General features: G+C 42.3%; 1 protein-coding gene and 1 pseudogene across 1 annotated transcript; both read left to right on the top strand.

The window, feature by feature from the left end:
- The window catches only part of LOC136472326 ((E)-beta-caryophyllene synthase-like), a 69,094-nt pseudogene extending 60,890 nt beyond the window's left edge, over positions 1–8,204 (top strand).
- Positions 8,205–10,511: 2,307 nt separating this feature from the next.
- Positions 10,512–12,987, top strand: LOC136472324 ((E)-beta-caryophyllene synthase-like). Its single transcript, XM_066470048.1, has 7 exons — positions 10,512–10,628; positions 10,799–11,063; positions 11,259–11,628; positions 11,744–11,962; positions 12,079–12,214; positions 12,298–12,549; positions 12,706–12,987. The coding sequence occupies exons 1-7, from the start codon at positions 10,512–10,514 to the stop codon at positions 12,985–12,987; spliced, it is 1,641 nt and encodes a 546-aa protein (XP_066326145.1).
- Positions 12,988–14,590: the final 1,603 nt, after the last annotated feature.

The raw sequence follows: 14,590 nt of genomic DNA, 5'->3' as shown, positions 1-14,590 counted from the left end.
GGAATGCAAAGGTTTTCTGACCTGTTTGTTCTTGCCTGCAGACCTCGACGACACCTGTACCCGCTGAGCTGCGGGATTGCAGGCCATGTCAAGAAGAACATTGAAGGTGAGATTCCTCTTCTCCTGCTGTTACTGGCTGCTGCTTGTTTTTTTACTGTCTGAACTTTCAGTGAACTGAATGCCTGCATCTTTTCACTTTTTTCATCATTCATTTCAGATTACATGGTTGAGAAGCTGGGTATTGATGAGAGCAAGATCGAGAACCTGGGCAATCTTCAGGTTATCAGGTACCTAAGATTGTCAACTACAAGTAGTATCTGTTTCCTTACATCGATATATGGTGATGCTAAATGTGTGTTGGGTAAACTAGTATCATGTATAGTGTGAAATTTTGAGCTGTGTTAACATATGCGTGAATGAATGTTCAATTACATGAGCAGATGTGCTTGAGAAATTTAGGGATGAGCAAGGGAACATTTCAAGTGATGATATCAGCAGCTTGCTGATGTTGTACGATTCTGCGCATCTGAGAACTCATGGGGAAGAGATATACTTGACAACAACATCACTTTCAACAAGAGCCACCTCCAGTCTCTGCTGCTTGAAAATTTGGAGCCAGAGCTACGAAAGGAGGTCCAGTGCACTTTGGAAACACCTCGGTTCAGGCGGGTCAAGACCGTGGAGACAAGGCGCTACATCTCAATATATGAGAAGAAGGCTACACGAGATGCAACTGTAAGGATCACAAGGTACCTCTGTAAAGTAGATAAGGGGTAAGCTTCTTACTTAGATCGGAAAACTGTTGATGTACCTCGTCCTAGGTCATCATTCGGTCCATGGCACCGCAGCGGCTTGGATGCCGGTGTCACGGCAGCTCGGCGCAGTGGAGTCCAGCGTAGTGGTGGCGAGGTCCAGTGGCGACGGCGGAGTCGGTGGGGCTTCTCGTCGCTGGCAGCACTCTTCTTTAGATCAGATTAGGTTTTCTGTTGGTGAGTCACGGCGGCTCCGGTCAACCTTTTAGTTAGAGCCGTGAACCACACCTATCTTTATAGTGCTGTGCGACAGGGGCCCACCAACCGTATTAGGGTTGGGCGCCCTCGATCAGGACGTAGATCCAAGGGCGGCCTATTGATGGAGATCAACTAACATTCTCCCCCTTGATCTCACTACCATCTTTTAATTTCATATCATTTACTTTTGTTCATTCCATTACAGATTAGCGCATAGAGCATGTTTCATCGTCACGGACAATTGTCGATAGATTTAACAGCTACAACACACCACTCTGTTCTGAAATAGATACTTAACTTTGGGTCTTCTTTTGTCCAGGAATTTTAGGCTTTCCTTTAAACCCATGCTAGCTACATGTTCTCTGAACACTTTGGGTGGTAAGCCTTTTGTAAGCGGATCCGCGAGCATCTTTTTAGTACTTATATGCTCAAGACTTATGACATGATCCTGGACTTTATCTTTCACAACATAATACTTTATATCAATGTGTTTGGCAGCACCACTTGACTTATTGTTGTGAACATACTGTACTGCCGGATTATGATCGCAGTATAACTTAAGTGGTCTATAGATGTCGTCAACTACCTTTAAACCGGGTATGAACTTATTTAGCCAGTTCATCTGCCCCGTTGCCTCATAACACGCTACAAACTCGGCATACATTGTGGACGATGTAGTGACGGTTTGCTTTGACCTTTTCCATGAAATAGCTCCCCTTGCGAGAGTGAATACACGTCCAGACGTGGATTTTCTATCATCTCCCGCATAATCAGAATCTGAATATCCCACTATATGGAGTGAATCAGATCTTCTATACGTCATCATGAGGCCTTTCGTTCCTTGCAAATAACGCAAGACTTTCTTTACTAATTTCCAGTATTCTGTTCCAGGATTGCTCTGGAATCCACCAAGTAACCCGGTAACAAATGCCAAGTCAGGGCGCGTATATACTTGAGCATATTGCAAGCTTCCGACAACTAAAGCAGATGGAACCATTTTCAATTTGATCGATCTCATACTGGTTCCTGGGGCATTGAAAATCCCCATATCTGTCGCCCTTGACTATAGGAGCAGGTGAGGGACTACATTTGTGCATACTGAATTTCTTTAAGATCCTTTCCATATATGTCTTTTGTGACAGTCCTAATACCCCTTTACTTCTATCTCGGTGAATCTCGATCCCTAGAACGAACGAAGCTTCACCAAGATCTTTCATATCAAATTTTAAGGACGAAAACTTATTTGTCTCCAGTAGTAGACTGACATCACTACTAGCAAGTAAGATATCATCCACATACAGGATAAGGAAGATAAACTTCTCATACTCAAACTTTGCATAGACACAATTGTCCTCTACATTCTCTTTAAACCCAAAATATCTTATTGTCTGATCAAACTTCAAGTACCACTGTCTTGAAGCTTGTTTTAATCCATAAATAGATTTCTTTAGGCGGCATCCCATTCGTTATTTTCCTTCCATGACAAAACCTTTCGGTTGTGCCATGTAAACATTTTCCTCCAAGTCCCCATTGAGAAATGCCATCTTTACATCCATCTGATGTAATTCTAAATCGTAATGTCACACTAATGCCATTATGATTCTGAAGGAATCTTTACATGAGACTGGAGAAAAGGTCTCATTGTAATCAATCCCTTCTTTTTGCGTAAAGCCTTTTGCCACAAGTCTCACTTTATATCTCTCTATATTCCCTTGAGAGTTAAGTTTTGTTTTGTAGACTCATTTACAGCCTACTGTTTTGGCTCCTTTAGAAATTATATTCAAGTCCCAAACTTTATTGGCATTCATAGACTTCATTTCATCTTCCATGGCCTCAAGCCACTTTGATGAATGATCACTTCTCATGGCTTATTCAAAAGAGGTGGGATCATCCTCTATTTGAAATTCCTCAGTATTGTATACTTCATAGTCAGCAGAAATAGTTGATTTTCTAACTCTTTGAGACCTTCTAGGGGCCTCCACATTTGGCACATCTTCTGTTTGAGGCTGTTGTTACTCCCCCTCATGTGTGTCAATAGGTTCTATAGGATCCTGAAGAACAGGATCCTCATCGTCATTCATTGTTGCCACAGACGGAATAACAACAGGTGCTGGCACCACAGTATCTTGCACTGTCGGTGCAGCGACAGCAGGTAATGAGAAAATTGGGTCATGAATCATCGGAGTGGGCGCATACACCCGCTTCTCTTCAAGGTCAATTTCTCGAGCTACCATGCTCCTCCTCATCATTTCATCCTCTAGGAAGACAACGTGTCTCGTTTCCACAAACTTTATATGTCTATCTGGACAGTAGAAACGAAAACCTTTTGACTTTTCTGGGTAGCCAATGAAAAGGTAACTTACAATTTTGGGATCTAGCTTCCTAATGTTTGGGTTAAATACTTTAGCCTCAGTAGGACTCCCCCACATAAGTAAGTGGTTTAGTAAGGGTACTCTTCTTGTTCACAACTCATACGGTGTTTTGGGCACTGACTTACTTGGTACTCTATTGAGAATATGAATGGTGGTTTTTAATGCCTCCATCCACAGGCTCAACGGTAAGGTGGAGTAACTTATCATACTGCGCACCATATCCATCGGGGTACGATTGCGACTTTTAGCTACTCTATTCTGCTGAGGTTCGCCCGGTATAGAATACTAGGCTACTTTGTCATTCTCCTGTAAGAACCTTGCAAAAGGTTCAGGAACTTTGTCATATGGGGTATGCCGACCGTAGTACTCCCCCCACGGTCAGACCTGACTATCTTAATCTTTAAATTGTATTGGTTTTTAACTTCTGCCTTAAATATCTTAAATTTATCCAATGCTTCTGTTCTTTCTTTGATTAGATAAATGTAGCCATAATGGGAGTAATCATCTGTGAATGTTATGAACGAATCATAACTATCCACACTTTTTATAGGAAACGGACCACAGATGTCTGTGTGAATAATCTATAAAATTCCTGCTCTTCATTTGGCATCTTTCTTAATTTTCTTTATATACTTTTCTTTTATGCATTCTCTGCATTGTTCTAAATCTAAGAGCTCTAATGGAGGAACAATATTATTCTTAACTAGTCTTTCTATTCTCCCCCTCGAAATATGGTCTCATCGACAGTGCCATAATTTCGACGACGCATTGTGAGCTCTCTTATCCACCATTTCAGAGTAACTCTCTGTCACCAGCTGCTTTTATCAGCTGGATAGCATATGTTTTTGAAGAGCCAGTGAACTGACTCTTTATTCTATCGAGGTACTCGGTGACCGTGTCACACTCTAGGATTGAGCCCACAATTGCAGGCTCAATTGTGTTCTTTATCACAGCCAAACATTTCTTGTTGGCAGTGACCCACTACCTATGCTCAAGGTCATATGACATCTTTTGGGATTCAAAATCTCTCTCTTTAGTTGCCCAAGCGACATCAGCCTCGTTTGTCTCCCTCACCGGTGCCACAGGCTCAGTGGGACACGGTGAGGTGACTACCTAGTCCACCTCAGCCACGATGAAGGCCAGGTCAGTCTTTTTCTAACAAAAAAACAACAATTGCATGCCTTAATTCCAACGTTGTTCAAAATTAAAACATACAACTGTTCTTATACACTAATTCTACATCACCGTTGGACAGAAATAGAATTAATGCATAAAATCATTAAAATTTACAACTGTTCTTATACATTAATTTTACATCATCGTTGGACAGAAATAGAATTAATGCACAAAATCATTATGATATTGTTATTAACAATGTTGGTCAGAAAATAACAACATTATAATTATGTCAAAATCTCTTTTTCTCTAATTAAATATCACGTTGGTTCAAAATAACTGGAGAATAAATAATTTCTTTAGCAGCGGAAAAACTCTCTTTTCTCCAATTAAATATCACGTTGGTTCAAAATAAATGGAGAATAAATAATTTCTTTAGCAACGGAAAATGTATACTCAATTTTTTGAATTTTACTCAAAGGGAAAAATTACTTTTTCTATTTTCTTTGAGCTATTTTTCATTATCCAGAAATAAGCAATTACTGGAAAATAAAAAAAGAAAAAACTGATCTTGGGCCGGAACTGGCATAGTGGCCCGGCCCAGCTCTGGCCTTTCACTCGCGCGCGCGTGCGCAACGCTGACCCAGGCCGCAACCTGGGCCTGGGCCGGCAAAGCAGCCCGGCGCGCTCGCCCGCCTGGGCCGAGATAGGCCCAGTTGATCTGCGCCGTTGGATCCGATCCGACGGACGTTCACGCGTCTCGCCCGATCAAAACCCGCGCCGTAGCTCATCCCCAAAACCCTAATCTCATTTCCGTCTCCTACCTCTCTCTCTTCGCTCTCTCTGTCTCCACTCTCCTCTTCTCTCACGCCGCGCAGCGCACCGAGCGAGCGAAGTGGTGGAGCGGCAGCCATGGCGCCGTCGCCGGCCCCCTCGCCGGCGTGCGCGCTCCCCAGCGGGCGAGCGCACCGCCGTCGAGCGGCTTGGCCACGGCGCCCCCTTGGTCGAGCCCGGCGAGTAGCGTCCCCGGCTCGGCCTTCTTCTCCCCGCGCGCCGGCAAGCCGTACTACGGCGGTGTCAGCAGCGGTCGAGGTAGGCCTCCCCTTCCCCTTCTTCCCCTTATGATTTGGGTCTTGTTGGTTCTTCTCGGATTCAACCGATTTTGGGGATCTAGGGTTAGGGTTTCTTTAGGTAAGCCGCCTTGCTAGCTCTTCCCCTTTCCCCTTCTTTTCTTTGGATCTTTTCCTCTGTTCTTCTTGGATTTCATCCGAATGGGGATCTAGGGTTAGGGTTTCGGGTTAGAGTTAGAGATTCAATCTGTTCTTCCTCTTCCCGAATTGATTGTGGGTTTAGGGTTTGGTTTCGAGTAGACTTGAAGCCGAGCCCTCCTTCTCATCTTTCTTTCACCCAGTTAGGGTTAGGGTTAGGAAAACCCTCTTTCTTCTCAGATCCGAACTGGATCTGATCGGTTCTCTACTTTCTTGTCTGTTTCTTCTTGGTTCTTTGCCGATTTAGGATTAGGGTTAGGATTAAGGTTTCATTAGGGTTAGGATTAACCCGATTCATTTTTCTTTCGGCTTGGGTTCGGTTGAACCCTCTGATCTTTTCTTGCTGCACGCCGGCGAAGACGATGGTGCGGCCGCTTTCCCCGTGCGGTGGCGGTGGTGACCAACAGTCAGTGACGCCCGCCACCCTCCTGTTCTCTTTTCTCTTTTCTTTTACCCGGTTAGGGATAGGGTTTCAATCCAAAACAGATCGAACCCTTGTTCTTCGATTTCTTTTCTATTCACTACCCATACTAGATCTACACACGGGCGAACCTCTCTCTGATACCATTGTAAGGATCACATAGTACCTCTGTAAAGTAGATCAAGGGGTAAGCTTCTTACTTAGATCGGAAAACTGTTGATGTACCTCGCCCTAGGTCATCATTCGGTCCATGGCGCCGCAGCGGCTTGGACGCCGGTGTCGCGGCAGCTCGGCGCAGTGGAGTCCAGCGTAGTGGTGGCGAGGTCTAGTGGCGACGGCGGAGTCGGTGGGGCTTCCCGTCACTGGCAGCACTCTTCTTTAGATCGGATTAGGTTTTCTGTTGGTGGGTCACGGCGGCTCCGGTCAACCTCGTAGTTAGAGCCGTGAACCCCACCTATCTTTATAGTGTTGTGCGACAGGGGCCCACCAACCGTATTAGGGTTGGGCGCCCCCCGATCAGGACGCAGATCCAAAGGCCCAATAGGCCATTGGACCTATTGGTGGAGATCAACTAACAGCGACCATACTGGAGTTTGCAAACTAGACTACAACATCTTGCACACTATCTACTGTGATGAGTTGAAAGAACTTACAGTGTAAGGAAACCACACATTGGTATATATACTTAATTCATGTAACAATGTAGTTCGTAGTGTCAATTTACTATATACTAAGTTGGTAGTAATAATTTACTTAATGGAGTTGCTTACTTATTAATTCACCAATAATGTGCAGTGTTCTAAACTGCTAATAATACACATTTACTTGATAATGTATAGATGGTGGAAGGAGTTCAAAACAAGAATAGATCTAAGCTTCGCAAGGGACAGAATGGTGGAGCTACACTTTTGGATGCTCGGAGTGATTTTTGAGCCTTATTACTCATATTCACGGATAATGATGACAAAGATTTTTGTATTCGCGACCTCGTTCGATGACCTTTATGACAACTGTAGCACCACAGAGGAGAGTGATATCTTCACTACGGCCATGGAAAGGTTTGCCTACCTAGATATTCTATTATACATTTTTTAAGATAGATCACTTGTAGCTAAGATTAACAAAATTTATATATACATCACTAAACTTTACCTTTGCTTGAAAACAAATGACAGGTGGGATGAAGAAATAAAAGAACAGATTCCAGCATACTTATGCACTCTTCATCAACGTACCAAACACTACAAATCAGATCGTGAAGGAGTTAAAACTTAAGAAAAACAAGAATGCTGAATTTGTCAAAAAAAACTGGTATAAGCTGCTCCAAAAGATCACATTAAGGAAACATGACGAGTTTTCTCAATTAATTTTATCATCCTTATATTTATCTATTTAGGTGATTGACGCTGCTAGATTCTACCATGCTGAGGTTAAATGGCGTGATGACAAATCTTGGCTTCATTTCACCGGGAGATGTGACTACAAGGGAGGATGTTGAGTGGGCTCTCACCTTGCCGAAAATCATTAGAGGTGCCTGTATTGTGGGGCGCGTCGGCAATGACATCGTGTCGCATGAGGTTTAGAGAATCTCTCAAACTATACATATAAAGTTCTTGTAAAAGATAGTTGCAAACCAGTTTCATCAGCAGTGTAATATTATATTTATTTACGCATTTAGACATTTTAAATCTTTTATTTTCTACTGATTGTCCCTACTTCTCGCTGTCCCTTGAAGCGTGAACAAGCTTCGCAGCATGTGGTATCCACGGTGCAAACTTGCATGAACCAATATGAGGCGACAGTAGAGGAAGCCAACAAAAAGCTTAAAGTCATAATCGAAGAAGCATGGATGGACATTGTTGAAGAATGCCTCGAGCACAAACGTCCAATGGCACTTCTAGAGATAGCGGTCAACGTTGCTTGAACAATGGATTTCATGTACAAGCTTGAAGACGCATTCACCCTCTCATTTAGCATCAAGGACGTTATAGCTTCAATATATGTCAACTCCGTGTGAGTTTATTGATCCAACATTAGTAAGCAAGACTTGTTGGCGTTTGTGGGTGGGCTTATGGTCTGCCAAGGGTACTTTTTACTCATGTAACAACAGGACTTTTAAAACCAGACATTATATGTCATATGTTTAGTGGCTGGCTAAGAGGTGTCAACAAGGATGTGAAGCTTCTACTTCTGCTAGGAACAGATGTGACTTGTTGGTCTCTTTGGCTTAGCTGGAATGATATTAAGAAAAAAATGTTTCTCCTATGCAGGTTATCTACTTGGTTACCCACTAGTTACATACTTGGGGCTATTTTGCAGAAGCCGGATTTGCAGGATATAGTTGTAGCGGTATCGCAATAGTTGACGCAGGTGGCAAAGAAATTTTTTTTTCTTCTAGGCATGAGTGGTTCTAGTTTAAGAATTGATAGTCACTAGAATGTGCCAGATTTTAGCTCTTTTATTAGTTGTGTGCAACATGTTAGACAGAGGTCGAAAATTGCTCTTATCGTCTCAATGTATTGCTTTTGAGATTTTAATAAAAGCTTGCTTTATAAAAAAAAGTGACACGCCATTACAAGTCCGTACATTGTTAACAATAACAAAAATGGCATCGATATTACTGTAACATTTGAAACGCAATAATCAAATCGAAAGCACATCGACAATGATTGAATACCATCAAAACCATACTAAAAAAACGATAAACACGTCAATCTACAGCTCATAGTTGGATGCATGTTACATAGCAATAACAGTGCCAGTAGAAAGCAGAATACCAGATCTACTACTTCACAGATATAGGGTCCTTTGACAACGAAAGGAACAATAAACCTAACATATGGCTACAGTGTAAATGTACTCCCTCTGTCCCTACGTATATGTCGTTTTCGTTTTCCGAGAAACAACTTTGACTAAATATATAAAAAAAAATTAGTATTTATGGTACATAATTAATATCATTATATAGATATTTGAATCTAGTTTTTAATAAATTTATTTATACATACAAATACTGCACGTATTTTCTAAAATTTGAGTTAAACTTTTAGCACAGAAACCAACTACGACAATTAATTTGGGACGGATGGAGTACAGCATTGCTAACGAAACTATGCCAAAGAGAAGCAGTGCCAACAAGCAACAGACCATGACCGGCTACCAGCGTTGGATCCGATGACGTACTGCCCTGATGGGTGACGCAGGATGTGAGTGGCAGCGAACACGTCACCTGACAAAAGTCATGTGAAACACTCTTGAGACGTGGATCGGAGCCAAGAACCTACTCCCTCTGTCTCAAAATAATTAAGTGCCGTTCTTGCTTTCCAAGAAGTCAAGTGTTTTTAACTTTAGCCAGACATATACATGAAAATATTAACATTTATAGTAGATAATTAGTATCATTAGCAGATCTTTGAATCTAGTTTATAATAAACTTGTTTAAAGATACAAATGTTGCTAATACTTTCTACAAATCTGGTCAAACATAAGAAAGTTTGATCGGCACGATACCATAGCGATACTTATTTTGGGACGGACGGAGTACCACGTAGGAATACCATAGCGATACAAAAATGTGTTAACAATACTAGCTACCCGGCTGCCCAACCACCAGCGGCTCATGGGATCGATAAATAAAAGAACTAGAACATATTGCGCACGTTGTTACGGAGATTGCGAAATAATAATAATAAAATTAAGTAGAGATGACATGGATAACTTGCATTAAGAGGTTAAAAGTTAGTGGCATGACATGTCTATTAGTAAAAGATGATGTGGATAGTTAGTGGAACATGATGTGGATGTCTTGTATGTTGATATAGAACTTGAGATGACGTGGATAGCTTGCATTAAGAGGTTGGAAGTTAGTGGTATGGCATGGATATTAGTGGAAGATGATGTGGATGTCTTGCATGTTGAGATAGAACTTGAGATGACGTGGACAACTTGCATTAAGAGGTTGGAAGTTAAGTGGTATGACATGGCTATTAGTGTAAGATGATGTGGATGACTTGCATGTTGAGAAAGAACCTGATATGAGATGTGGATAGCTTGCATTAAGAGGTTGGAAGTTAGTGACATAATATGACTATTAGTGGAAGATGATGTTGATATCTTGCATGTTAAGATAGAACATGTAGTGGAGATTAGCTTTATAAAGATATAAATATACAAGGCTCACGTAGATAGATTACTGATGATGTGTGCATTCGCGAGCCTATATATTAGACAGGGGATCTAGGCCGTCTTCTCCAAGCAGCTCCAAACCAGCGAGGTGGTAGCAGCCATCCTCTTCGACCCGGCCGTCCAATCCAGAGCCATCGTGATGACCACCAGCAGCCCCGTCCCACTGGTCTCGCAGATGCAGCGCAAGCAACTGACATACACCCCAAGCCCATGGGGTGACTTCTTCCTCGAGCACATCCCATGCACTCCATCACAGGTACAAACAAGCCGGTCGCCATTGTTCCCTTTCTGCAAAACTTGAACATGTCATCATTTTGCTAGCATTTCTGCATTGATGCAATAAAAAAATGGAGAAATCGTCAAAAAAGGGTTCTTGTGAACTAGACTTTTCTGATCCCCCGTTAATAATCAAATTGTCCTTTGCAGTTCTTGTCAATGAAGGAGAGGGCACAGAGCAAGAAGGAACAAGTGAGGCAGATTGTATTAGAAACCGTTGCCACCTCCAACCTGATACAGAAGATGGAGCTCGTCGACACGATGCAACGGATCGGGCTGGACTACCACTACAAGAAGGAGATCAATGATTTGCTTTGCTCTGTCTACGATGACAAAGATGGAGGCTCTGACAACCTCTACATCACCTCGCTGAGGTTCTATTTGCTCAGGAAGCATGGGTACGGAGTCTCTTCAGGTATGTAAGATCGTCAACTAAGAACTAACCAGTATATGTTTCCTTTCATAGAGTTTTTTAGAAAATGGAAAAATTTCAGCCTCTTTGACTACATACAGCTAAATCTTGCAATGTTGTCAGGTTATTTTGCTGACTTCCTTTCATTTGAGCTGTGTTGACATATGCATGAATGAATGTTCAATTATGTGTGTGCAGATGTGTTTGAGAAATTCAGGGATGAGCAAGGGAACATTTCAAGTGATGATGTCAGCTGCTTGCTGATGTTGTATGATGCTGCGCATCTGAGAACTCGTGGGGAGGATATACTTGACAACATCATCACTTTCAACAAGAGCCACCTCCAATCTCTACTGCTGCTGGAAAATTTGGGGCCAGAGCAACAAGACGAGGTCCAGTGCACTTTGGAAACACCTCGGTTCAGGCGGGTCAAGAGAGTGGAGACAAGGCGCTACATCTCAGTATATGAGAAGAAGGCTACACGGGATGCGACCATACTGGAGTTTGCAAAACTAGACTACAACATCTTGCAAGCTATCTACTGTGATGAGTTGAAAGAACTTACAGTGTACGTAAGGAAACCACACACATTGGTATTAGTAAATTGGCGGTAATAATTTACTTGATGGAGTTGCTTACTTATTTCGCCAGCTAATAATACACATTTACTTGACAATGTATAGATGGTGGAAGGATTTCCAATCACGAATAGATCTGTGCTTTACAAGGGACAGAATGGTGGAGCTGCATTTTTGGATGCTCGGAGTGCTTTTTGAGCCTTATCAATCATATCCACGGCAAATGATGACAAAGTTTTACATAATCATGACCTTAATTGATGACCTTTATGACAACTACGGCACCACAGAGGAGAGCGATATCTTCACTGCGGCCATGGAAAGGTTTGCCTAGCTACTAGATATTATATGTTCTTAAAGTTAGATTACATGTAACTAAGATGAACAAAACTTATATATGCGTCACCGAAGTTTACCTTGCTTGAAAAAACTAATGACAGGTGGGATGAAGAAATCACAGAACAGCTTCCAACATACATAAAGGCACTCTTCATCAACATACGTAACACTACAAATAAGATCGAGGAGGAGTTAAGACATAAGAAAAACAAGCATGCTGAATTGTTCAAGAAACTGGTAAGCTGCTCCTAAAGATCACATTAAGGAAACATGATGAGTTTTCTCAATTAATTTTAACATCCTTATATTTAACTATTTAGGTGATTGACATGGCTAAAAACTACCATGCTGAGGTGAAATGGCGAGATGAACATTTCATTCCAACCAATGTTGAAGAGCACCTCCAAATTTCCTTGCCTAGCAGTGGTTGTATGCATATGACAAATCTTGGGTTTATTTCATTGGGAGATGTGACTACTAAGGAGGATGTTGAGTGGGCTCTCACCTTTCCAAAAATCATTAGAGGTGTCTGTATCGTGGGACGTGTCGGCAATGACATCGTGTCGCATGAGGTTTAGAAAATCTCTCCAACTATACATACAAAATTCTTGTAAATGATAGTTGCAAAACATTTATCAGTAGTGTAAAGGTTATATATATTTAGTGTAATTAGACATTTGCCTTTTTTATATATTTTCTAACTATCCCTACTCGTTTGTCCCTTGAAGCGTGAACAAGCTAAGGAGCATGTGGTATCCACAGTGCAAACTTACATGAACCAATATGAGGTGACAGTAGAGGAAGCCAACAAAATGCTTAAAGTTATAATTGAAGAAGCATGGATGGACATTGTTGAAGAATGCATCGAGCACAAACGTCCTATGGCACTTTTAGAGGTAGCAGTCAATGTTGCCCGAACAATGGATTTCATGTACAAGAGTGAAGACGCATTCACCCTTTCATTTAGCCTCAAGAACACTATAGCTTCAATATATGTCAACTCCGTGTGAGCTTATTGATCCAGCATTAGTAACCAATACTTTTTTTAGCGTACGTGGGTGTGCTTAAGGTCTGCCGCCAAGGGTACCTTTTAACCCCAGACTATTGCTAGTATAAATAATACAATTCGCACAACATCTTGGACTCTATTTTTGGCTTTCGTCAGCTTTTAGCTTTTCCAATTAGATGAAAATAGAGTGACGTTTACAGTTGTTTTAAGGGAAATAAAAGAGAGGAGGTATATTTCATAGTTGTTTTAACCTAACAGCTTATAGCTTGTTTACGTCACATAGCTCACAATAGCCTTTCCACAGCTTACAACTGAATCAACACTATATAAAAAAGTCACATATCCACCAGCGACACTACAGACGCCGCACAAAAGCGCGTCTGTGATATGAATTTACAGACGCGCTTTCCCGACGCACGTCTGTAGTAAGTCGCCGGCGGGTCGCCGGTCCAACAAGGTCAACACGCGTCTCTAATAAGAGCTTACTACAGACGCTCGTTGGTAAAACACGTCTGTGATAGTGCTACAGACGCGCTTTTATAACATGCGCCTGTAACTCTATCACATATTACAGACGCCTATTATTTTATAGACGCATGTTGTGAACACGCGTCTGGAGCAATTGCCCTATTACAGACGCTTATATCTTTCGTACGCGTGTTGGAAACACATGTCTCTAGTGTTTGTACTTGGAGCAGACGCTTCCTATTCTATACGCATCTGTAATTAGTGGCTGTCGACGAAATATGGTCGGCAGTCTACCTAGGGGTATGTCCAAGGTAGTAGATTATCGGCAGACAGGTGCGCAAGCCCCAAACAAGACGGTGACGCAAGACAGACATGAGGTTTTATCCAGGTTCGGCCGCCAAGAAGGCGTAATACCTACGTCCTGCGTCTGATTTGTATTGCTGTATGTCAATGAGAGATGTTTTTTAGAGGGGTCCCCTGCCCGCCTTATATAGTCCGGGGGGCAGGGTTACAGATCTGGAAACTAATCCTAGTCAGTTACAATTGCCATATGTGGCCGGATAAGGATTCCTATTCTAACCGACCAGGATCCTGCTTGGTCGCCAAATCCGTCTTGATTCCTTGTGCGGGACTCCGATCAGGTTAACCGGGCCGCACGTCATCTTTCGGGTGGACCAAAACCATCGATCCGGGCCAGCCCAAGCTTAGCCGTAAGGGTATAGGGGTCAATACCCCCACAGCTAGTCCCCGAGCATCATGTATTATGCTGCGACACACCATTTTAACCTTCTCCGATAAGTGAGGCTTGAATCCTTGACACCTCCGACCACCATCATCACTGGAGAAGTAGGTTGTCCGAAGAATGTATGGTGCTCTTAAGAAAAAAGAAATAGATTTCCGTCCTGAGAAGTGTGCCCACTTGTATTTCTGAAAAGAAATGTAAGTGATCTTGAAGCATAGCGTCCTTGATCATCAGAGGCGTAGGGGTCGAAAAACTAACACATTCACCGCAAGGTGAAGTGTGCCCACTTAGTCCCCGAGCCTGGTAGTAGGTGACGTAGGCACGTGGTGCCAGGGTCTAAAAAGAATTCCCAGTTAAGTTGAGAATCCAACCGTCGTATAGGCGATACAAGATG

Source organism: Miscanthus floridulus, chromosome 8 (genome assembly GCF_019320115.1).
Source record: "Miscanthus floridulus cultivar M001 chromosome 8, ASM1932011v1, whole genome shotgun sequence".
Taxonomy (NCBI): domain Eukaryota; kingdom Viridiplantae; phylum Streptophyta; class Magnoliopsida; order Poales; family Poaceae; genus Miscanthus; species Miscanthus floridulus.
This window is presented reverse-complemented; position numbering and strand designations above follow the sequence as displayed.